General features: G+C 40.4%; 3 protein-coding genes and 1 long non-coding RNA gene across 10 annotated transcripts in view; 3 read left to right on the top strand and 1 right to left on the bottom strand.

The window, feature by feature from the left end:
* The first annotated feature begins 1,098 nt into the window (after nucleotides 1-1,098).
* LOC143485043 (phosphatidylinositol 4,5-bisphosphate 3-kinase catalytic subunit gamma isoform) lies at nucleotides 1,099-15,989 on the top strand. The gene is made up of 11 exons (XM_076984189.1): nucleotides 1,099-1,165; nucleotides 2,248-4,211; nucleotides 12,432-12,497; nucleotides 12,642-12,867; nucleotides 12,951-13,045; nucleotides 13,142-13,288; nucleotides 13,525-13,615; nucleotides 13,709-13,839; nucleotides 13,943-14,054; nucleotides 14,308-14,465; nucleotides 15,048-15,989. Exons 2-11 carry the CDS (start codon nucleotides 2,253-2,255, stop codon nucleotides 15,303-15,305), a joined length of 3,243 nt encoding a protein of 1,080 aa, XP_076840304.1. The 5' UTR covers nucleotides 1,099-1,165; nucleotides 2,248-2,252; the 3' UTR covers nucleotides 15,306-15,989.
* On the bottom strand, nucleotides 7,900-11,833 carry LOC143485044 (uncharacterized). Its single transcript, XR_013122779.1, has 3 exons — nucleotides 11,460-11,833; nucleotides 11,320-11,369; nucleotides 7,900-8,456 (listed from the first exon to the last, which is right to left on the bottom strand). It is a non-coding gene; the product is annotated as an uncharacterized LOC143485044 (long non-coding RNA).
* Nucleotides 15,990-16,067: 78 nt separating the features above from the next.
* LOC143485169 (uncharacterized) lies at nucleotides 16,068-21,983 on the top strand. Of its 7 annotated transcripts, none has more exons than XM_076984463.1 (6): nucleotides 16,068-18,103; nucleotides 18,989-19,068; nucleotides 19,383-19,524; nucleotides 19,630-19,727; nucleotides 20,559-20,656; nucleotides 20,777-21,983. In XM_076984463.1, the coding sequence occupies exons 3-6, from the start codon at nucleotides 19,430-19,432 to the stop codon at nucleotides 21,014-21,016; spliced, it is 531 nt and encodes a 176-aa protein (XP_076840578.1). In that variant the 5' UTR covers nucleotides 16,068-18,103; nucleotides 18,989-19,068; nucleotides 19,383-19,429; the 3' UTR covers nucleotides 21,017-21,983. The 7 variants fall into 7 exon arrangements, with proteins under 7 accessions (XP_076840578.1, XP_076840579.1, XP_076840577.1 ...); XM_076984464.1 differs by having other exon boundaries at nucleotides 16,068-16,435; nucleotides 17,961-18,103; nucleotides 18,989-19,524; XM_076984462.1 differs by having other exon boundaries at nucleotides 18,989-19,524.
* A 480-nt stretch (nucleotides 21,984-22,463) lies between these two features.
* The window catches only part of lamb2l (laminin, beta 2-like), a 29,580-nt gene continuing 26,816 nt past the window's right edge, over nucleotides 22,464-25,227 (top strand). Inside the window, exon 1 of the mRNA XM_076983934.1 lies at nucleotides 22,464-22,563. The gene's annotated coding sequence lies outside the window, so the exon portion shown is untranslated. The remainder of the gene's footprint in view (nucleotides 22,564-25,227) is intronic.

Below are 25,227 nucleotides of genomic sequence, written 5' to 3' on the forward strand. Positions count from 1 at the left end.
ATTAAAGGGTTGCTTGGCAACTGATCTAATGTGCATAGCGACTGCCTGACCTTGCCTATAGATTGTGTTAATAAATAAAGTCATCTTGTAAAAATATCCCGGTGTTGGTATGTGGGTATGTTTAGCCTCTGAGCTGGACCTCTCCGGTTTAACAAAGGTGGTGGCAGCATTTTCGCTACCTAGTGCATTTAGGCAAATTATAACAATACTTTTGTATAAACATAATATTGTCCAAAGATAAAAAAAATCTCATGTATGTTTTTGTTTCTGTGTTAGAAAATTTGCTAAATTAAATAGCCAAAACAAAACTAATTCGTTAACTAAACCAGGTATCACCAAATGGCGGACCGCGGTCCGGATCCGGACCTGAACGCCGTCCTGTCCGGACCCAATCACATTCCTGATTAACTGGATACGGACCCAAATGCCAAAAAAATTTTAACGGGAGACTATATTTTAAAACGGAGAATTTATTTTCAGACGAGTGTTACGTTCACCACCCATTTGAGTGTTACGTTCAACCCCCCCCCCCGCTCAACAACTTTCGTTCGCCCCCCCCCCCCGCTCAACAACTTTCGTTCGCCGGACCTAAGGTCTGAGCTATCTGCCAAAAATGGACCGCGGAAAGATTTAATTGATTACCCCTGAACTAAACCTTTAATTTATTAAGACAATGGGTGGGAGTGGGTGGAGACTTTGTACTTTATGGTTAATTAATGGCCTAAAGTTGGTCTACTGATACATTGTGAGAGATTGCATTGGTTTCTGAGATGTGGCTTTGGAGAAAGTCATGCATGAGTTCATTCCTCCTAACAGTGTTGTCTAATTTTGGCTAGTGACTGAATTTGCTTACTTTCGATCACCTCCTGATTTCAGCCTCACACAGCCCGTGCTCCCTGTGGCCCTATGCCGCTGTATAGGTTATTAGTTAAGGATCATGTCATTGTTATATACTCTCATACCTATCCATCCAACTCACAACAAAACAATGGTTCTATTAAACACAGTAGGGCAACCACTATGGGGAAGAACATCACAATAGATTGTTTTGCCTTGAATGGAATGGGGAAGTAAGGCGTGCAAATATTTCTAACATTGGGCTCTTACTACAAGGAAGGTCACATTCACACCAACCACACGACTGGGTCCAAGAACAAAACAACAGGTAAGAATTATCTGTCTTTTTTTGTATTAAGTGAATCCTCATGCAAGATAACTTTGGTAAGGTAACATAAAGTGTCAAAGGGAAGCCACTGTTTTCTTTCAAGGAAACATGCACAGATATACATACATCTGCTGTATTCTGTAGTGAATGCAGATCGAGAGGACAATAAATATGTAGTCAAGTTCATCCAAAGCGACATAATTTACAAAGAGCATAACTAAGTACAGTGAAATACTACATTGTATATGTATGTATATGTGAATGCAATAAGATCAGCATATAAGTTAATACATCTTTTGTTTACCTGGAAATATAAATTAAATGTATCATGTAATGACCATTACATTTATAATGTAATTTAACTAAGTAGGGCTTGTATACTGTACATACCTGAGAAGAGCAGGAAAAACCCTGTTAATACAATCTTAGGTTTTTCAACATCACCTTAGTCTTGTATCAAATGCTAAGTAATATATTCTCTAGCAGTTAATGTATGTACAAGCCACACTGTGAGGCTTTTACCCAGTTCTATTGTTGCCTAAGTACATGGTTTCAGATGTCATTGTGAGAATGTCACCGTGGGGATGTATAATGTCTTTGATATGAGGAAGCTATCTGAACACAAACTGAAGAACAAAGCTGCATTTAAATCTAAATCCAGTACATGTGGCATAACTGGTTTTGTTGTCATCTGTTGCTAATGTATTTCATTATACCTTAAGTGTTTTTCCTGGTTTAGATACCAAAGGTTTGGATGTAGAGAGCTACATTTGGTACTTGTAATTCCTTTTGAAGGTGTTTTCAATATTTTCCTGATTTGTTTTTAGAACACCGTATTTAGCAAGGAAAAGAATGTAATAGTTCTGTCATAATGTTTTGAAGAATGACACTTCACTTGGGTGAAGAATTGGGTCACATCAACTAATTTATGTCTCCTACAGCCCCTATCTACCGACCTCTATTAATTAAAGCTAGATAAACTCAATCCTGAGGATAAAATCTTGAATTTAATGTACCAAAAAGAAACTGTTTACCATGTAAAAAAATGAGGATTTCTTCTAATGATCAAATTTCTATTTCAGCTGGTATGGAGTTAAAATGGGAGAAATATCAGCAAAATGCCCCAATATGCAAACCGCCTCCTGAATATCTGTACTCCTCGGACCACAGTCTGGTGTTTATGTGCAAGTTACCCATCAGGAATGGGGCTTCGGTTGCAGGGAGTCATGAAGATGTGGTTGTCAGACTCCCAGCCCAGTGCACCGTTCACCACCTCCGTGTACAGCTTTTCATGCGTGCCCAAGACACCAACAAGCTCCCAGACCCTTTTGGGCTTCTTGATCCCGAGAAATACAGTATCTTATACACAAAAGATGACAATCAGTATGAAATCTATGATGACTTTCAGGTACTGCAAACCCTGGATGTGCCCTGGTTTCAGGATGCAGAAGGACATCAAGCAGTCTGGATCACAGCCTTGCCTAAGCAGGATTATTCAGTGGAATGGGCAGATTACCAGCACTTTCTGAATGAACTAATAGGTTATGATTTAGACTGTGCAGCAGCTAACCGTTTAAACGAACTAAGTTTTGCTCGCAGAAAGTTTGCCACACCACGTAAGGAAGAACTGAGAAAACGAGATCCTGTGGTATATGCTACAGAGCCCTGGACAACCTCCATGCCAATCCCAAAAGACCAGCAAAATCAATGCATAATATCAGTGATGATATACTGTGAGAACATGACCTTTCCTATTAAGGCTAGTGTGCATAATGCACCTACTGATCTTCTTAAGAACATCTGGGAATCAGCATTGCATACTATGACAGGCAAGTCTTTCATGCAGTGGGCACATGAGCATGTCTTCAAAGTCTGTGGCAGAGAGGAGTTTCTGTGTGGAGATTTCCATCTCTCAGACTTCCTCTGGGTCCGCCACTGCCTAAAGAACATGATAGAACTTCACCTCTCATTGGTAGCCATAGTCACACTTCCAGATGACATTGTGAAACAGGAATATTGGCCCTTGGTTGACAGTCTGACAGGTCTGTCTAGTTCCCATGAGGAAATCTCAATTGAGGGGAAAGAAGTGGAAGAGATAGTCATGATTTCACTTTGGGACTGTGAGAGAAATTTTAGGGTAAAGCTCATAGGATTTGATATCCCTGAACTGCCAGACAAAATGCCTCAACTGGTCCAAGTAGAGGCCATGATTATATACGGAAGCAGGGTGCTATCATCGGTTAGTTCATCGCCAAAAGACTCGGAAGAAGAAGTTCTGTGGAACACATGGCTTGAGTTTGATATCCCTCTCAAGAATATCCCTCGTGGAGCAAAATTAGGCTTCACAATAAATTCCAGTAGCATGGACGTTACTCCCACTAAAGAACCAAAGTCCCCTTCTCTTGGTTGCACAGTACCAGACTACCAGAAAGGAAAAGGAAAAGTGTTATATTTTGTCAACCTCCAGCTGATTGACCACAGGTCCCTCCTTAGCCAGGGATCCCACACACTGCATATGTGGGCTTTTCCAGAGAAGGAAGAAGAAGCTTTCACTTACGAAGCAGACAAACTCTCTACTGCCACCAATCCTGACATGGCCAAATCCATGGCGATCACATTCATGTTGGATCAGTATAGATTCCCTGTAGTTCTACCCCACAGCAGGTTGTCCACTGTCACCATGACCCCTCCTAGTGCAGTGCCTTTTCCATCAGTCCCCAGGTCACCTCAAACAGGAAGGTCCAGTCAGCCCTCCCCAACATCATCCACAGATAAACATCCCTTGAAGAGGTTTCGGGAGCAGAGTGTTCTCTATGCTTCGAACCTTCCTCAGTATCTCTGTAAGGTAGACTGGCTGGAGCCTGGTGCTGTTCAGGATGTCCACTGGCTGCTGGATAAGTATGTGCCTCAGGACCTGGAACTGGCTGTGGCTCTGGAGCTGCTAAGTGTGAAGTACACAGATGAGAAGGTCAGGAGATTGGCTGTCCAAAGGCTGGAGATGATGTCTAATGAGGACTTACTGAGGTACCTACTGCAACTGGTCCAGGTAAGTTGGCCCCAATGCTACAGTCTGTTATTGTCTGTTGAGTTGTTCATAGGTCCTCAGATCCCTGCACCTTTGACCAAATTGAATAATTTTTTACGCTATTTTCTTACAACGTTCTCACAACTAGGCATTAGGCTAGTTTCCACACTCCAGCTACATATTGTTCTCCTGTGAGATGAGTTACCAACTGGGGAGGATCCACACAAACGTGCTTCCTCCATAACAGTCAATCTGCACCACACTTCTCAGGGCAATAAAACATGCTGGGAAGAAAGCATAACTGCCCTCATCCATAAGCTTGTGTTCAGAGATGCACATCATGGTTATGTGTCACTGTCAACCTTTCCATCCAGAGAGCAGCACCAGTTTTGTTCTGTGGACTCCTAGACATGGAAGGCTGTGACTTCATAAGCCATCTCAGGATGACAGGGCTCACACTTCTCTGTTGCACCACTCTGGAACGGAAGTCAAATATTTTCACCCAACAAGAAGTATATGGTGTATAATTACATTTAAACACACATCCATTATAATCACAGATTATCTTCAGAGATGAATAAAGTGAAGAAAATTATTTTTCTAGTGCACACAACACAACAAATATAGTTTGCAAAGAATTTATTTGAAACTTGCTGAAATTCAATTAAATGCTGTTAAGATCCTGTTCTCTAAAGGAATTGGGCCATGTAACTGGTAGGTTTATATATGACTGTTGCTGGGTATAAGATGTTATGGGATAGAAGGCACACAACAAAGCTGATGGTGACCATGAATTAATATTTACTGACATCGAGAGAAATGGCCCAAAACATACAATGAAACATTTAACAGGACAATAAAACAGCTCAGCAGGCTGGACGTAACAGCCAATGGATGACCTACCTACATGTAATGGCCTACGGTGGATAAAGGGTGGCATCATATTAATGAAAGGAACAAAAAAACCCCCACTACCTATCAAATCCCTAATCCTGACAAAACATACAGTAGTGACACCCGCCCCCTTTATACATACAATAAAGGGACTCATCAGCTCCGCCATAGCCTCTAGTACAAACAGTAAACATTAGCCATATACACAATTAGCATTTCCCCACATCTGTGTGCACAAGTACACAAAACATTAAGTCAGGGGTCACCAACGTGGTGCCCACGGGCACCATGTCGCCCGCAAGGACGTTATGAGTCGCCCGCGGGCTTGTTTTAAAAACAGCTCACTATATTGCCATGCACCAAAGCGCTGCATTGTTTATGTTTTTGCTGCTATTAGCGATTGTCCGTGGTTGCTAGCGGTCTTCCCGCTCAGCAATTGACACGCGCACATGAACCCAATCCCCCCCGCTCAACAACTTTCTTTCTGCTAGCCCTCCGCAATAATTGGTATCCAAGAAGTAGCTCCCAACTTCAAAAAGGTTGGTGACCCCTGCACTAAGTGAAGGCCAGACACAGCCACAATATACTGTCATTACATGTAATGCATAACGTACACAGACGCTTACATTCCTACACACACTACATCTTTCCCCCAGTCTACTGTGAAACAGGTATGTGTGTCTGCCAAATGTTGCTCAGGTGTCTCATCATCTGTCCACATGTCCATCCTTTATCCACGAATGCCCGCCTCCTGAAGTGGATAGGTGAAGCCATGTTGCAACCCGATTGGTGGAACGCAATGATGTTAATCATCCACATACTGATGTTAGTTAGCGTAGCAGCAACAAGTCCAACTAATAATGGCAGGAAGGATGAACCACAACGTGCCACCCATGCATGTAACAAATGCACAAAAGCTATTTGGTTGATATGTCTGCAAATGGATTTATCAAGGAGAATGAATGCATTTTTAACAAAAAATACAAATATCAGGCCAATATCAAGACCAGGGGGGTATTCCACGAAGCGAGCTAACTCAGTAAGCCGGGCTTTTTAAGACAAGCCTGGCTCATTTTGCTCAAATTCGGTTCCACGAAAGAGGCTAGACTCGAGCCTCGCTCAGTTACTACAGCAACATATACGTTTGAACTAACCTGCTCCGTACTAGGCTAGAGTTGAGGCTTAGCTTAGCGGGACCGCTTCTATTGGCTCAGCAGCATGATGTCAGTCTCGCCATCCGGGAAACTGAATTGAGGAACAGGTTCCGCTGCAATTCTATCCATTAAATTGCTGTGGATGTAGCATATCATATGATATTTTTATACATTTAATGGAGTACTGTAATTATTAATTTGGAATGATTGCAGGTTATTATTATCAAAATTTAATAATTATATTTCAAAATGCAATTTATATTTCGATCTTCAGAGTACATATTCATTGTTAATCAGTGAGGTTTCTGCACATTTTAATGTATTAGTTTAATCTTCACAAATTCAGGTCAGTGTAAAATGGAATACGGTGTCTAATCGCAGTTATGGTTACAGAAACATACATTAGCTGTGACAGACCGTAGACAGACCACATTAGCCCCATGTGATTACGAGACGATTCACAGGTGAGACACATTATTCACACAACATAGCCTTCACCACAGAGTTCCGCAGACGCAGACGATGCACGTGGACTACGTTTACACACGCCCAAAAGGGAGGGGCCGGGGTCCTCAACGTGACATTAGCATAAACTCTATATCACAAAAAATACAATTCTTTGTACCGGAGTATTAATAATTATTAATACTGAGTTATTTAGGTGAAGATACTTTTAGGTATATATTTATCCCCATACTTCCTCTTTTGTGTTCAAATTACAAGCAAATCATATCACTCCGCAATTCACATATGTTCAGTATAAATAATGTAAATGTGTGGTTAACTTAACGGTGCAAAAGGGAAATGGACACAGACAACTACCTTACCAAGATTTTCATACAGGTGATACAAATAATCCAAAATGTAGGCTATAAAAAGAGCAGCTAACACTGAAGGCTGAAGGCTGATTGACCATGGCATGCCCATTTGTAGAGAATCCAGTAGATGAGGGAGCGTGTGTAGTGTGCAGAGCATTCATGCTACCAGCTCCAAGGTCATTCCAGGACAGGACAGATCCACTGGGCTTTCCTGGATGACTACTTATTTGAGCACTACAGGTTCAGAAGACACAGTATTATATATCTTTGTAAATTACTGGGGCCATATATTGAGAAGACCACTAGACGTAGTAAAGCTCTTACCAAACCCCAAACGGTCTGTATCGCTTTGCGCTTCTTTGCCAGTTGTGCATTTCTGTACAGCATTGGGGATGCATAACATCTTAGTAAGGCAACGGTCTGCCGCGAAATTCGAAAGGTTTACCTTGCGCTTAAGCGTTTCCTTAATATATTCATCAAATTCCCTGGTCACAGAGGCATCCTTCCCATCCTTTTCAGAACAGCTGGCATGTATTCATGAGAAGTAGTGTTGGTTTGATCAGTAACTTGGAGTTAAATATATATGACTTTATGTGCTTTGCGACCGGTCGATCGCGAAGGAAGTGTCGGTCGATCGCGAAGGAATGTGCATAGATCGCGTCACATAAAATAGTAGTAGATGAATCGCACATCTGCACTGACGGTTGTATTTTGATTGACATTCACGGTAGCCAATCTGCAATCCACTCAACAAATTACGTTCGCCCTCCCCCCCCCCCCCCCCCCCCCCCCCGCTCAACAAATTACGTTCGCCGCCACCCCGGTAGATCTTTCTGACTTGGTCACCTTATAAGTAGCTCGCAAGCTGAAAACTGTGGGCACCCCTGCTCTAAGATATAGAATGTAAAAAAGAAGATCAAAAAACTAAAAATACCGAAGTTGGAGCTTGAAATAAAGAAAATGGAGATAAATGTGAGTATTTAGAGCGTATAAGAGCGTCTGTTAAAGTCATATATATTTAACTCCAAGTTACTGATCGACGTAATGAGCACCCCTGTCTTAGAGCAAGTACCTTTTGTAGATCTCACTAATCATGGATTCCTTTAAGACTGAAGTACAGTCAAGAATGAGAAGTATTTATTCATGTTGAACTGCATAACTACTACTCACGTGTTCTCTTGCAGAGGTGTGAGCTCTGAACATGGAGGCCTGAGGGTCTTCTCTCTGTTCTTCCATTTCCTTTAAACACAACACAAATCATGAGATCACACAGCACATTAACAGACAGATACATAGACACACACGCCTTACAGAACAGGCAGACACTGTGTCCTTTCTGAACAGGCAGAAACTGTGTCCTCATCCTCCTGTACCATCCTGGATGGTCCGCCAATCTCCCCCTGCAAACAACAAATTAAGCAGACTTAAGTACTAAAAAACTTAAGTACTAAAATGCTGTATCTGTACTTTACTGGAGTATTATTTTTTTCTCCTACTTCCACTTTTACTTCACTACATATTTTCCATCAGTTTAATACTTTTACTCCGATACATTTTTTACGTGCTGTATAGTTACTCGTTACAATTATAAACGTGTTAGCTGGCGCTGTCACCGGGTCAAGCAATCAGGCTGTCTTGTGAGAAAACTGCGCATGCTCCGGTCACGTCTCGTTTACTCTGCTGCTGCCTTCACTGAACACTTGAGCTTCGTAATCTAGGTTCACTTGACACGTCGTGACTGCGCCAGTGTTGTATAAAGTATTCGAGACCCATACTTGAGTAAAAGTACAAGTACTCTATCAAAACATTTACTTGAGTAGAAGTTGAAGTGTTCTTTAAAAACTTTACTTAAGTAGAAGTACAGAAGTATTCAGCATTTTTTGTACTTGAGTATTGCAAGTAGTTTAGTCTAAAATTTATTACTCAAGTACTGAAAGTAAAAAGTATAAGTATTGTGTTTTGAATTAATTAAAGAAAGCCATCAAAGTTTGATTATCAATTGTTTTTATATATCACTTACAAATCAAAGATGTCAAAGATCACAAACACAAGTGTTCTGTATGTACTTAAAAAACTGGGGTTAACACTTCGTACACAAAAAACAGATAACCTATGTCCCGCTACGTTGTAGGTTTGACGCAAAAGTACAAATTCGCCATAATTTAGCTGAGAAAACGAGGTGTATTTTGGACGTAAAATCCGTCCGTCGGATTCTAATGGTGAGCTTACTGCCCTGCGTTTACCCCCAATAAATGCCCTTACCCTATAAAAACACTACACTATAAAATGGGCACATGATTAGTCAGCACGTCGCCTTTATTGCCAGCTAATGTTAAGTGAATTCTGCAGCACGCCATGAACATAATTAGGTTAGTTAGCTAAGATATCTAACCTAACTAGTGCTTACTGCGCTCTTCTGCTGTTACCAAACACGGTACCATCTCTTTTAATGAGATAAAAAGCGAATTATTTGGAATAATTTCGAATATATGTGTATTTGTATAAATATGTAAATGAAGCTGAAGGTGCTGGAAAATACTGAAAATGGACCTTCAAAGTGCCGTACAAGTGCATGAATTCCACCTTGTAACTACACACGCACAAAAACCTCGCGACACGACTGCGCGCGTGGTTAAAGCGCATGGGCGGAGCCACCGCGATTGCTCATTTTTGCCGCGCGGACCCTTTCCGCAGTAACAGCGTGTCAAGTGAACCTAGATTACGAAGCTCAAGTGTTCAGTGAAGGCAGCAGCAGAGTAAACGAGACGCGACCGGAGCATGCGCAGTTTTCACAAGACAGCCTGATCGCTTGACCCGGTGACAGCGCCAGCTAACATGTTTATAATTGTAACGAGTAACTATACAGCACGTAAAAAATATATCGGAGTAAAAGTATTAAACTGATGGAAAATATGTAGTGAAGTAAAAGTGGAAGTAGGAGAAAAAAATAATACTCCAGTAAAGTACAGATACAGCATTTTAGTACTTAAATACAGTAGCGAAGTAGTTCTACTTCGTTACTATACAACTCTGGACTGCGCAAATGTCCGTGCGGCAAAAATGACGCAATCGCGGTGGCTTGCCCATGCGCGTAGGCCACGCGCGCGGTCGCGTCGCGAGGTCGTGCACCTCTCGATTTTTGTGCGAAGTTAGAAGGTGGAATTCATGCACTGGTAACAGCAGAAGAGCAGCATAAGTGCTGCATAATAAGCTTGTTTGCGTTTTAATGTACATATATTGGCACCTTCCACACCTTCAACATCGAGTGATCGTGGCGGTGAGGGTGAGGAAGGAGACCACTCTGGCCCTACCTATAGACAGTGTTTGTGTTTGCTGGAGTGAAAGTAAATTCCTATAGGATGAAGTGCCATCTCTGTCTCCCTAAAGAGTGTGAAATATTGGCCTTCAAAAATTCACCTTCGAACTGTAAAAAACACATCAATGTAAGTTATAAATATAACGCACAGAAGACACACCAGCTTTAGCAGTCTGTAAGCACTAGTTAGGTTCGATATCTTAGCTAACTAACCTAATTATGTTCATGACTGCTGCAGTATTCACTTAACATTAGCTGGCAATCATAAAGGCGATGTCACGCTGAGTTGTGTTTTTAGCAACAGTAAGCCGTGTCTTCAGGCTGACTAATCATGTGCCCATTTTTATAGTATAGTGTTTTTATAGGGTAAGGGCATTTATTGAGGGTAAACGCAGGGCAGTAGGCTCACCCTTAGAATCCGATGGATGGATTTTACGTCCAAAATACACCTCATTTTCTCAGCTAAATTAAGGCAAACTTGTACTTCTGCATCAAACCTACGACGTAGCGGGACATAGGTTATCTGTTTTTTGTGTATGAAGTGTTAAGCCCAGTTTTTTAAGTTGCTACTTGTTTGTACATACAGAGCACTTGTATTTATGGTCTTTGACATCTTTGATTTGTAAGTGATATATAAAAACAATTCTTTAATTAATTCAAAACACAATACTTGTGCTTTTTACTTTCAGTACTTGAGTAATACATTTTAGAATAAACTACTTGCAATACTTAAGTACAAAAAATGCTGAATACTTGTGTACTTCTACTTAAGTAAAGTTTTTAAAGAACACTTCAACTTCTACTCAAGTCAATTTTTTGATAGAGTACTTGTACTTTTACTCAAGTATGGGTCTCTAATACTTTATACAACACTGAAATTAAGACACGTAAATGTTAACGGTCCTCAGGGTTCAGTCATAAGAAATAGGCTGGTTTATGGCACTCACATCATTGTCAAATACAGGAGGGTCCAAAAGAGTCAGCACACCCGCCACCACTGTAAAATTTTAGTCATCAAGTATACAATAATACTACAATGTAGCCTGTAAGAACAAAAATGTAAAATCTGAGAAACAACTGAACCTACCTTTAACATAAGGCTGTGTATCATGAGGACAGACAGGATCAGATGATGTTCCTCCTTCGATTCCCACAATGATGAGGCGTCCGCTTTTTTGCTCCAAAGCAAGGTCTTCTGCAGGAGTGAGGGCTGCTACAGGAGGCCCACCACCAGCAGCAGCAGTAGCAGTTTTCTTTCTGGTTGCTAAAATATTTTATACAGTTATTTAATATGGTGTTTTACCTTTTCCTGCACATTGGACTAATCAACTGTACTTACCATTCTGGAGTATATTTTTATATTTCACCTTGACCTGCTGCCACTTTCTCCTAACCCCGCTCATGTTACTTCTAAATCAGGAAATTATTAACATTATTAATTTACTTTTAAAAATTAACACTTTTAAAATGCCAATGAATGGATTAAATTATATGTTCAAGCATTTATTCTGTCTGCAATATTGTGCCAGGCAGCTTATCTGGCTTTATTAATACAGGACGTGTTGCCTTTCTTCATAATAACGTCTTTATATTCCTCATAAAGACGTATGAGTAGCTCCTGTTCAGCAGAAGAAAAAAAAGCTGCTTGTTTCTTCAGCTCTTTCGACATTTTCTTGCCTTTTCGAATATTGATTAGTGAGGCAGTGTAAATACTGTGTGCACGCGCGTGATCGCCGATTACAAAAGCCTGGCTTGAATTAGCGGGAACAGGTTGCGTCTGGATTTTGTTAGTGGAACGGAACTACAGTAGACGGAAGTGAACTGTTTGGCTAACTCAAGCGAGGCTCACTCTAATAAGCGCCGCTTTCATAAGCTCGCTTCGTGGAATAGCCCCCAGACCTAAGACTATATCTTGGTACCTGAAAAGTAACTTTTCAGAATTATATTGTACTGATACCCTAAATATCCTGCTTATTTATGTATGTATGTAGGCCTATCTATTTACTTCTGTTCAAATTAAGAATGATCTGTCTTTATGGCCACATTATCTTTCCCAAAGACTTTGAAGGTAGAACCATATGACGACAGCTGCCTGGCACGCTTCCTGATCCAGAGGGCACTCAGGGTAAATCAACCACTGTTGTCCATTGAAATGTTGTTGTTGAATGATACACTGAGCAAAGAGTATAAAACAACATGCCTTTTATCATGTGTCTGATATTTTCTGTAAATGCTGATATGAGGCTTGTTTCCAAAATCTGTCCAACAGAGCAAGCGTGTAGGACACTTCTTATTCTGGTTCCTACGGAGTGAAGTCGACGGTTGTCCATTCTTCCGCCAGCGCATGGCTGTTATATTAGAAGCTTACCTCCTGGGCTGTGGTGAAGCCATGCTAACTAGCTTCCAGAGACAAGTTCAAGTTATCTCAATCCTGCAGGATGTGGTAATCAAGGTGAAAACGCTGTATCCGGAAAGAAATGCTCCTTCACCATTAGGTAATTTGCATCCATTCTTTAATGCTTTTTCTGGGAGGGATGGAAGTCCCTCTAAATTAATGGACTATTTGTTTATTTGTCAGCTGCCCAGAAACTACAGGACATATTGCAGGAATATACGTTTCCTGCTGACTTCCAGGTGCCTTTTGATCCCCGGGTCAAAGCAGGATCAATCCTTGTGAGTTTTGCATTGTAGTGTTGTCCATGGATGAATGTCCTGAGCTTCCCAGTTTGTTAGTTGGGCCTAACCACATCCAATCCACATGCTACACAGCACAAAGAATGTAAAGTGATGGCGTCCAAGAAGAAGCCTCTCTGGCTTGAGTTTTCTTGTATGGAGTCTGAGGCACCACCTGGTCCTCCAGTTGGAATCATCTTCAAACATGGAGATGACCTCAGACAGGACATGCTCATTATCCAGGTAAATGCAGTCTTTAACGAATTCTACACATCTTGGTTTGTCTTTAATAAAACCTGCACATAGACATCATACGTTTGCCAAGTACAGATTCACTTATACTAGTAATTCCATGATCTCGTGTTGTGTGATGATGTCATGGGCGTTATTTAAAAAAGCTCAATAATTAAATAATTCTTACAGAGTCAAAATCTTGAGACACTGAAACTTTGTCAAACATTTTTTTTATTGCATTATAGATGCTGATGTTGATGGACTCAATATGGCAGGAAAACTCTTTGGATCTCAACCTCGTGCCCTATGGCTGCATATCAACAGGATATCAAATAGGTTTTTGAACGTGGCATTATTGCTCTTAGACAAACACACGGATTAAATTTAGAGTGCAATCGAGTGCAATTTCTGCATTTATCTCTGGTGCAGGTTTGATTGAGATTGTGAGAGATTCTGTTACCATCGCTACTATCCAGAGAAGTAATGGGGGAACAACAGGAGCATTCAAAAACAACGCCTTGTTTGATTGGCTCGAGGGAAAGTGTCTCATACAAGAGAAGGTACAGATATGGTTCCTCTCATTAATACACACTTAATACTGAACGTGTGTATGCATGGTACACCATGCACTGAATCTCTCGCTAACGTCTTTCGCTTGTGAAGTTCTATCAAGCTTTGGAGAGGTTCGTCAGTTCCTGTGCTGGATACTGTGTGGCCACGTACGTGTTGGGCATAGGTGACCGGCATAATGACAACATCATGATTACTAACCAAGGTAAGTGAAGGAGTGAGGTGAGCTGACCTTCCCCAATCCAAGAGTTGTCTCTAAATCTGGCAAAAAGCTTTCATTCAATGCACTTTCACAAGCTCCAGCTGTGAAATTAAAGCCTACAGACAGAAATAGGAAAGAAATCGCCACTAGAACATTTTCCACTCTGTAATCACTGTAATTCACTGCTAAATGTGCATCATCTATCTGTAGCAACTATGTTGTTTTTTATTGTTGTTATTTGTGCTGTCACTCAAAGGCAATCTCTTCCACATTGACTTTGGCCACATCCTGGGTAACACCAAGAGCTTCTTGGGTGTGAGCAGAGAAAGGGTCCCCTTTGTCCTGACGCCTGACTTCCTGTTTGTCATGGGGAGAGTGAAAGGCCAGTCAAGCTTGTCCTTCCAGAGGTTCAAGGTAAATACAGCATCCCCATTGTTTGAGTCCCAAACCTTCTTTGTGAAACTGAAAACATGATTTCTCCCACTCCATCTCAGCATGAAAAATGTTGTGGTGCTTTACTTACTACAGCTGTTGAATTACATTCATGCAGCATAAAGGTATTTCTGGAGCAGGCTAACTCTGATGACCTCTTAAACATAATCTAAGTGTAATCCACGAAGGTTCCCCATTAACTGAATATCATATATTATTTGGGAACAATGGTGTAATCTCATATGAATTTAAGAAATGTATTAGCAGTATTTGAACATTTTAAAGGCAATTAGGTGCCTTAAACCACGTGATAAGACTCATGTTTAACATTGCTTCAGTCAATCTTGGGTATTATTCAGATATTTAGAAATTTGGATGTGTTGGGGGAATTTGTCCAATTGTAAACCCTTTGTGGTAAATGAATGCACTGGATTACGTCTGGGCGTTACAGCACATCTTAACTCCAGTGCACTACAACGCAAGCACTAGGCACGTGTGCTAAACGGGACTGCGGGGCGGGTGGGGCCGAGCAGTCACCTGCATACGTCTTTCCCTGTCCTGCAGGACCTTTGCATCCAGGCCTACGTGTCTCTGCGTGGCCAGTCCCGCCTGCTGGTGACCCTCTTCTCCCTCATGATGCTGACGGGCATCCCAGAGCTGAGCACATCGGACGACATGCGATACCTGCGTGAGGCGTTGCAGCAGGACCACGGCGAGGAGCAGGCACGGCAACACTTCCTGAATCAGATCAGCGTGTGTGAGCAGAAGGGCTGGACCGTGCAGGCCAACTGGTGGATACACCTGGTGGCTGGCATCAAGTAAAGGAGGAGCAGAACATGGATGTCGGTTATTGTTTTTCGTTTGCTTGTTTTTGTTGTTTGGCATTTTAGATTGGTGAAGGGCATTTCAGAGCTCTGTGTCGCTTATCTGATATACCCTTAAAGATAGTGGTGTTTTCACCTTGGTGAAAAAAAAACTGTGGAAAATGTACTGACTGGATGATGTGGTGCGAGTTTAAGTAAAATTTGAAACAATAAGACATGAACACTTCATGACTACAGACTACAGGAAACCTATAGACTTTTGTTAAAATACTTCTAATGGGGTGTCCAGCACTACAGTTGCAATAAGACTTTCATGACTGAAGGGGGCACTGTGACTTACTCTCACAAGGCATGGCACATCCACCCCATCAATGACACAAGGCAATAATAATCCACTCACACCCAATTTTTAAGAGCGCATACTCATTTCAACAGCTCTTGATATGTTTATACTTTTTTATTTCTACAAAAGATGTCAGAACACCACCAGCGTACACCACCATCTGCGTGGCACCCCGTTGACTTGTATGCTGCTGTGTGCATGCAAGTGTACGTTTGTGCTTAAATAAAAATATGGCAGTAATTTAAAGCATGTCTGCGTATGGGTCAGAGAAAACGCAGTCGGGTTTTGGGTAAATTACTATGATGGTCTGTGATTGCTATTCGCACTGAGGCAGGAGCAGGGAGGAGGAGGGAGTTTTGGGGAGCAGGGGTGTTGTCAGTAGTAGGTGGGGAGCGTGGGGAGGGGGGGTCTGTCTGAGAGGCTGCAGTCTGGCGAGACTCTGCTCTGCCTGAGCAAGCCTTTCCCCCACTCCATCTCAATCCACCTCTCCTTCACTCCTGCTCTTTTATTCTGCTCATCTCATTTCACCCAGACCTACTCCTTCCTTTGCCCATTTCATGTAGATGTTCCCTAGATCTTTCATATTTGCTGATTTCTCTGTGTCTGCCTCTCTTTCTTTCACTCTCTCTCACACACACACACACACACAGACACACACACACACGTGCACATACGCATGCTGACTCAGTGCCCCTGATGTGGTGAGCACATGGTTGGTTGCCTTTTTTGGAGCTGTGCTGTACTTGGAGAGGAAACCAAAGACTCGTAACCCAGCACGCCCAGAGGTAAGTCCATGATATCTTTTGTTTGTTTAGTTTTTTGTTTGTTTGTTCTTTTGAGCAGTGCCAGCATGCCAGTGTTGCAAGGCACTTCTCACCCACTTCCAGATGGTAGGGGGTAATGGATGGATGGATGGATGGATGGATGGATGGTATAGGCCATAAGCATAAAGAGGCAATTGTCTGTAGGCTGTTGGCTGGCACTGGGACCGGTGCTGGTCACCGCCGTCTTCAGGAGATGAAGCTAAGACAAGGTTTGAAACTGGTGATCTAAAGCTCTGCTAACAGATTAGACATGTAGCACACAGAACAAACAGATGATTGTGCCAAAATTGGTTTGGATTGGCTGACTGAACTAAAAGCTTCCACTTTCATTAAATGTACAGCAGTGAGACACTACACCTGTTTCCCTCTCCACTCTAAAAACACTCTGTTGGTGTTTATCGCTTATGATGATGTCTGCCACAGTAGACTACGGTATCACTCCCATCTTTTGCATTGAGAGAGAACGTCACAGCCACATGTTCTCAGAGAGCACGACTCAGCAAATCTACAAATTCTTGCATGCAAGCACAGCACCTCTTTAAAGTCATGCTAATGATGTGCGTGTGTATGTTTGAATGAGTGTCTTATGATTGCGTTCATAGGCTGTGTCCACATGCATTAATAGACACTGCATAACAGCCATGGTTCTGGGTGTGTGTGATCAGTACATGCGGTACAAAACAAGTTTTTATTGCTTTAATATAAAGATGTCAATTATTTGTTCATGTAGGTTTTGCAAAATAAAAGAAACATAAACTTAACTGACATGGCAGATACAGCAGTAAATTACCACCAATATTACTCATGATATAATGATACATGGTTGCTCAGACAGCTGACGAACACTGAACATTTGCTTGTAGCTTACTTTCCAACCCAACATGCTTTATACATATTTTATATCCCAAATATCTGTGACTACCAAATGACAAAGGGCTATTTGCACATTAATCCTGAATGTGTTACCAGTTAGAGCATCTTGACTGATTTCACAGTTACAGTTGTAACAAATGTCTTTACTTTTCTACTTCACATGCATGTACCTGTAGACTCTATAAACAATTTCTCAATTTGCATATTGTAATGTTATATTGTTTGCTTGCACACAATATATATAAAAAATGTCTACATATTTATATATTAATATACATAGGTCTGATGTGAGCATTTGTGTTCCATTATTGTAAGTGAGCGTGTAACTGCGTTTGTGTGTGTACAGTACACGTGTCCCAGAAACACATCCTCCTCTCGTGCACGGCTACTGGACACGGGCTTTTTCTTTTCAGTGCCGATGTCCCATGGCTAAGCAGTCGTGACATTTCGGCGTCCCTCGGCCCCCTGGGAAGCGGACACAAGTTCCCTTCTGCTATTCTCTCTCTGAGACGCCCCTAGCTCCACCCCCCCGTGTAGACCTGTCTGAGACGCCCCTAGCTCCACCCCCCGTGTAGACCTGTCTGTCACATTTACAAGCTCTGCCTTTTCCTAGCATCACTGATTTCCTGTGGTGTTCAGAGTGGACTGCGGTGTTCTAGCACCATTTGAAACCGGTCATGCTGAACGGCAAGACGCCCCCTGCAGGTGTGGAGGACTCGACACAGGCACAGCTATAAACGCAAGACACACTTTGAGGTAGTCTGAACATAACAGTAGAAACTGAAATAATATTTTTTAAGGCATCTTAAGTTACCATTAAATTGCTTATTATAAATTATATTAATATTCTAATTAATCATAGGCGATATTACCTTTTTAGATGTAAAGAGTGTAAAACTTTTGCTAGATGACTTTATTTAACATGGTCACAGTCATTCTTAAAAGACATTTCACCAGCTTGTACATAACCTAAACACACTTTTACTCTCTTTCAATATGAGTTCAATCACACAATCTCCCAAAATATAAATGCCTTACAATATAATTGAAATGCATCACATATAAAAAGAAGCCCATCTAAATGCAATGTAGGATGTTGGACAATGGCTCAGCAGTATCCACACAAGCACTGGATGTCCACTGAATCCAAAACACCAGCTCCATTGACATCAGCCTGAGAGCCACATCTCCAGGCCCACTGGACTGGTGCGCTTGACAGTGCCGTGGGAATCAGGATTGGGTATCCACAACCGTGTGTGGAACACAGAAGCATCAAGTTCATTGATGCCACCATTAAAATACATGTACTTCATCATGAGGCCAGATCTACATAATAAACATAATCTGCACTAAATTGGCCTGACCAAGTTTTTCATTGGTCACCTGCCTAAGAGGTCAAAGTGTCATCACTTTTTTAAATGTTTTTCTTTTTCTCAAATTATATTTAGGATTAACAAGCAAATAATTGGCCCACAGTTGCAGAGTCAATCATTAAACACACTCGCACACAGGAACACGGGCACTTGTACACAACAGACACCCCCCCCCTCACGCTCCCAACCCCAGAGGGGAATCAGGTGCTCTTGGTAACCCAGGTAACTGTGCCACAAGCAACTCATCGCTTTGTCTGTGCTAAGTCAGGCTGATCTGGAGTCAGTCAGGAGGATGTAAGAGACAGTTAAGCCTCAAAGACAGAGGTGAATACATAGCTGCAATTGCAGGTAAGTGTTATAATGTTCTGAGATGTTTGGTTGAAATGATCCAATCATTCTAATTCACGTGACTTCTAAAGATATATTTTTATGCTTCTCTGCACTCATATGCTGGTGTTTAATTTTAACATAGATAAAATGTTATATGGAGATACCTTTGTTTACCTTTGTTTACTTTATGGTTACATGTAATTAGTTACAACAGTAGACATAATTTATTCATCAAACCTCACATTCTGACATTAGTGTATTGTGTATGTAAGAGTAACACATACGCACATGTGCTGAATGTTTGCTGAATCACGAATCACTGTCAACCACAGAGCTGCTTCTCCATGACAGAGAAGAGCTGTTGCCGATAACAGTAAGCATGAATGAACAGAACACGGAGAAACACTGTGTCCAGTCAGGATCCACATCTGTTTTGGGTGACTCACATATCAACTACAAGCAGTACCTGCTCAGGTATACGACCCCAAACTGTGTGTGTGTGTGTGTGTGTGTGTGTGTGTGTGTGTGAGAGAGAGAGACTGTGTGACTGTTTCTTTTAGCTGCCTGTGTTTCTTTCAGCTTGTTTGGAGAATCGACTGCTGAGTATTTCCTCAGCCCCTCCTCCCCACCCAAGACTCCTCCCCCCTGGTACTCCGAGATGAAGGACAACATGAGTGGTGCTGCTTTCACTGCTGGCCTATCAACATCTGCTGACTTTAAAATTGTCATGTTCTCCAAGTATCAGTCATAAAGTAGAAAGTATGAAAAGTGCTAAATAAATAAGGCCTATTATTATTATTATTATTATTATTATTATTATTAATAATAATAATAATAATAATAATAATAATAATAATAATAAACAATATTTTAATCAATTCCATCGGATTATAATCAGCAATAGTGTATATGGAATTAGGTGTCTGTATGTATGACTTTTTGTCATACACTCTCTAATGTTAGGCAGTGTGTTTTTATGTGGAATTCACTCTACAATGTCAAGGAGAGTGTTTTTATTCAAGGAGTTCCCTTAATGTTAGGGAGTGTTTCATTCATGGAGTCCACTAATGTCAGAGAGTGTTTCTTATAAGTAAAGCCTATAAGACATTGACTGCCTGTAATGTCTATAAGTAAAGCCTTGCTGCTTGCAAATCCTGATTGCTCCACTTTCTCTGAAGTGGAAAGTTAATATCCCCTTTAGAAGCTTGTGTTGCAAGTTTCTGTTTGTAGATGCAGGTGAGTCATTTAATTGAGTGAACATTCCTGTATTTTATTATTATTATTATTATTATTGTTATTATTATTATTATTATTATTGTTATTATTATTATTATTATTATTATTATTATTATTATAGCTTTGCTGAGGAAAGTGGGGGCAGAGTGTTCATCCTGCAGCTGAACCTGATCTGACCACACTTGACGAACTAAAGGCTGACCAGCAATATACATGTGGGCATTCCAGTCTAAAAGCTCATTCTCTAATCTTCATGTTTCTTCTGTTGACAGATGGCATGAGTGCAGAAGCATTCTGGGATGCACTAAAGGAGCGTTCTGCTCGGATACTGAGTGAAATGGAGATCGGCCCCTCTAAGGTGCCTTTCTATGTATGTATGTATGTATATAAAACAAATTAAAGATACAGGGCTGATTTATCAAATACCTTCTGAAACTATATCATGTTGAAAAGTCATGCAAAAAAATTCATGTGCTGTTCTGTTGTTTAGCAGGCTCACAAAGTCTCAGCTGATTGGAGGAGGCTAATGACACAGGATCACCTTCTGCACCTATCAGGAGTGAGGTTTATGTTCCGCACTGCCTTGCGAAATCAGGCTTTCTCTGCTGTCCTCCTAAATCAGAAGACTCCATCTCTTCTCTTTGACTTGGATAGGACTCAAGGACCCAATCAATACATAGCACTGCAAAACAATCATCTAACAGAATTACAGGAAAATGTCTTTCCATAACATTCTGTTGCTAGCTGTTCAATACCACTTTAATTACATGTGCTGGGTGAATTGTAAGCAAAGATTAAATGTTTTGAATTCCTTAGCTTGGCCTTGGAACTTCTTTGTCACTCAGTAGTCAAAAACATTACATCCCTAAATTCCTGTGAAGAATCCTGTGAACTCCTTTAGAATGATGAGTTGATTGCACATGTTTGCCACAAGGGGGCAGTAGGTCACTGATTTGGTGAATAACACTGTAGCGTTACCTTAGGCTCTGTTCGAAATAGCCTACTACATACTACATACGGCGTACTGATTTGGGGCTCGATCAGTACACCAGTAGTATGTAGTAGGCTATTTCGAACAGACCCTCAGTTTCTTCAATTTCTTAAACAAAATAGTAAACGTCATTTATCTAAATATGAATTTATCTTGCAGTGACGACCAAAACTTTAGTACTGTTAATAATTAAAATGCAATTAATAAAGTTTAATTACAATTTAATAGAGGTTTAATAACACGAAAAAAACTTCAAATATAACCTCAGTGTTATTTTAGAAAAAAAGAAACATTAAAATGTCTAATTTTCTTGTCATGGATTATGGTATTTTGATATGACAGGGTTTTTACCTTCTTATTTAAAATCATTGATACAGATAAATATTTTGCAATATTTTTCAATTTTGAGAAATTGATTAAAACTACAGTGCTACGGTACCTATTGATTTCCAAAGCTGTTCCTTTGCCTCACTTTGTGATTTCAATATTAACTTTTGTAACATATGCAGCAGATCTTTGTTGTCTTATCAGTTTGTGGGAAACATTTGACACATCAAGATAATCAAGATAACACATCAAGAAACATTTGAAACATCAAGATAATGTCTAATGAGAACTGATTTTAAGCAATTAAGAAAGCCTGACGGAGTCCAGCCCACTTCGCTTTCCTCCACCATAGGTTTACCGCTGAACACACTACTGTCCTTTGCTGTACAGTTCAATACATTGGCATTAATCTGAAATGTGACTATGCTACTTATTAGTCAGAATAAACTATTGATTAGACATGTTTATATTTAATTAATTCAGTTGCAATTAGTTTTGTAAACGTGGATATTTAATTATTTTATAAGAATATTTAGCATTTTGTAAGTTTTACACCAGTTGCAATACGCTGGCTACAGCTTCCGGAACAGACGTTTGGCGTTCTGAAATGTGATTGTTTTATTAATTCACACAGTATTTTATAATCGAATAACATTACAGATTGTCATTAGTATTAGTACTAATTCTATCGTAAGTAGAAATAGGTTTTTAGCACATTTTACAGAGAGCCATGCACCATAAATGTATCGGTACGCAAGAAAATGGTTCCAAAAGGAAGCGGTTATGGCTTAATCTCAACAGCAGCACAAGCGGATTTCAGCGGGATAACACGAACAGCCTTTACTTACCTGTGAGTTGTACAAGACAGGTAACCGGCGCGCGACTCCTCCCGCTTTGCCGCTACCGCGCGTGCAGCGCTGCTCCCCAACAGGCGTCATTGTGCGGTATCAAGTGAACAGGTGAGTACACAGTTCTTGATCTACCTTTGTCCGGTCTCGTTTAACGTCAACCGTTATTGGCATATCCGAAGTTCGTCAGTACCACTGGATTGTAGCTCGGAAGAGCAACAGATCTTACTGAACTTTTAAAACAACGGAAACAACTAAAATGTCATACACTTGTTATAAGCATATGCTGATGTTTTGCCAGGTTGTGTTTTATACATTATGGGTTTATGGTTTTCAGTGAAACAAGTTGCCAACAAGTTGCTACAGTAACTTTTCCTCCTGTCGCGTTCAACAAAATACAGATTTTATTTCTAGTGTCGAATTTCTGACTGAATCTACAAGCAGATCCAGATAGACTGGAGACGTGCTCGAGTCCTACGTTTGCCTTTCTACAGTTTTATCAATAGCTGCTTGAAGTTGCTTTTTTGATTAATCTTACTAATTGAATGTTTAATTTAATTCATTAATTTTTTTTCCTGTTTTTTTTTTTTTTTTTATGCATGGCACATATTATTATGTACAGCACATTTTCTGATTACACCGCACCACAGGCTGTGCAGCTGATGCTAGTTGCTGTCTCTACATAGTTGTATTTTTGGTATGTGATGACTTCCCATTAAACTGAATTGCAATGATAACTTGTGTTGCTGCACCTAGCAACCACATCACTGGCTCCCTTCTGCAGTTTCCTAAACTCTTTCCCTTCCATTTGCCAGCATCACATTCCCATAAAGATAGTAGTGACTTGGATTGGTGAATGGCTGATGTAATAAAGCTGTAAATACTAGTGTAAATCCTGATAATGAATTCATTCACATTTGTCCCTTCTGAGCACAGCTGAAGTAGAAAAACTCGAAGTTTATTTTCCAGTATTGCCTTAATCTGCTTTTGCTGTGTTGCTGTGGGCATGTATGAGTATTGAGGATTTTTGCAAATCTCAGACCAGATTTTTGAGTGGGTTTAAGGTTTACAATGAATCACATGTTTCTTTAGCCCACCATTAATTACACAGGTCAACAGCATTTTTGGGGCCAAAGATATTTCAACGAATTTAGGGTAACTTTGGGGTGCTGATTCTGAATATGTCATCAGTTTTTCCAGATTGGCTCAAGTTTTTGAGATTTTTTGTGAAATGTGTAAAAAAAACACACTTGTCTTGGTCCCCAAGCATAACCCCAAAATAGGCCAAATACACTTTTTTTATGAAGTCTGTTATGTTTCTTCTATGTTTTTGCAGTGTATATTCACCACAAATGTAACAGAATGTGTCTGGATCGTTATTACAACTTCTTCTTGTGCTATAAATGCTATATGCTAATGCTATATAAGTGCTATAAATAAGATACCAAAAATCTCAAAAACTTGAGCCAATCTGGCAAAATTGATAGCATATTCAGAATCAGCACCCCAAAACTACCCCAAATTCATTAAAATATTTTGGGCACCAGTAATTTTTTTTTTTTTTGTTGACCTGTGTTATCCTCAGTTTATGCTTTTACAGCACATATCTGCTAATTTTGTATCAAAATATAAAATTATCTCCAAAGGGTTTCAGAATTGTGGAGAAATAACTCTTTCAAACACATTCCAGGAATTAATATTCTTTGCAAGGCTTGATTGCATGTAAGGCCTCGTACCAGGATATAATTACACCCAAATAATTACACCCATGGAAAAGCTGTCCAAATATCCTGCCTGTCCATCTCTTGTGTATGTTCTCCTTAATGTTGTTTTCCTCTGGAGACTCTTTTAGAAAATACCTCATACAAAGTCCTAGAGGGGCTGTTTGGGTTAATGCATTTCTGAGCTGACTCTGAGTCAGACAAATGAAAACTAATAGGATAGATATTAGATATTCCTTTTCCATTTGCAAAGCTAAAATGGTGGTTTGTTGACTTTCCACTGTTAAAGCATGCACTTAATAAAGGAGATTAACTTAACTTAAGCGTGATTCTTTAACGTGACAAGGACACCTTGTGCTGATGCAAAAGTACAGATATATCACAAAATATAAAGACAATGTCACCATAGAGATTGACTGACTGTTGTCTATTAGGTATATTGTCTTATTAGGTAGGTAGCCAGTGTCAGACATTATGAGTGGAATGCAGACAATTAAAGAGTTCTAGAACATCACTCATCGCTGTTCTGAAAATACCATGTAATGACCCTCCCAAGAATGTATGCCCATGTATCATCCATTCAGACCTCTAAACTCCAGTCTTTTAAAATAAGTTCAAAGGTGATACATTAAGCAAAACATTTTTTGGAAACCATTGCATGGATATGATTCCCTGAGCATATCTCATTTTACATTTTATAGCATTTGGCAGACACCCTTATCCAGAGCAACTTACATTTTTATACAAGTGAACAATTGAGGGGTAAGGGCCTTGCTCAGGGGCACCTCAGTCATGGCCTCAGGTCTGGGAATTGAACCCACGACCCAGTTCCCTAACCTCCAGACCATGACTGCCTCATTTTAGAGACCTCAGACCAGTGGAATTGTCACACTGGATGAGAGAGTTTGAACTTTGGCTTTTCTCTCACTTCTAAATAAAACCTAGCTCTACAGTTCACAAAGATAATCATAAAATTGTGAAATTGGTCACTTATGAATAAAATTAATTAAGGACAACAACACCAAAATGATGGATAAACACAGCCTATAGGTAT

Source organism: Brachyhypopomus gauderio, chromosome 21, assembly GCF_052324685.1.
Source record: "Brachyhypopomus gauderio isolate BG-103 chromosome 21, BGAUD_0.2, whole genome shotgun sequence".
Lineage (NCBI taxonomy): Eukaryota > Metazoa > Chordata > Actinopteri > Gymnotiformes > Hypopomidae > Brachyhypopomus > Brachyhypopomus gauderio.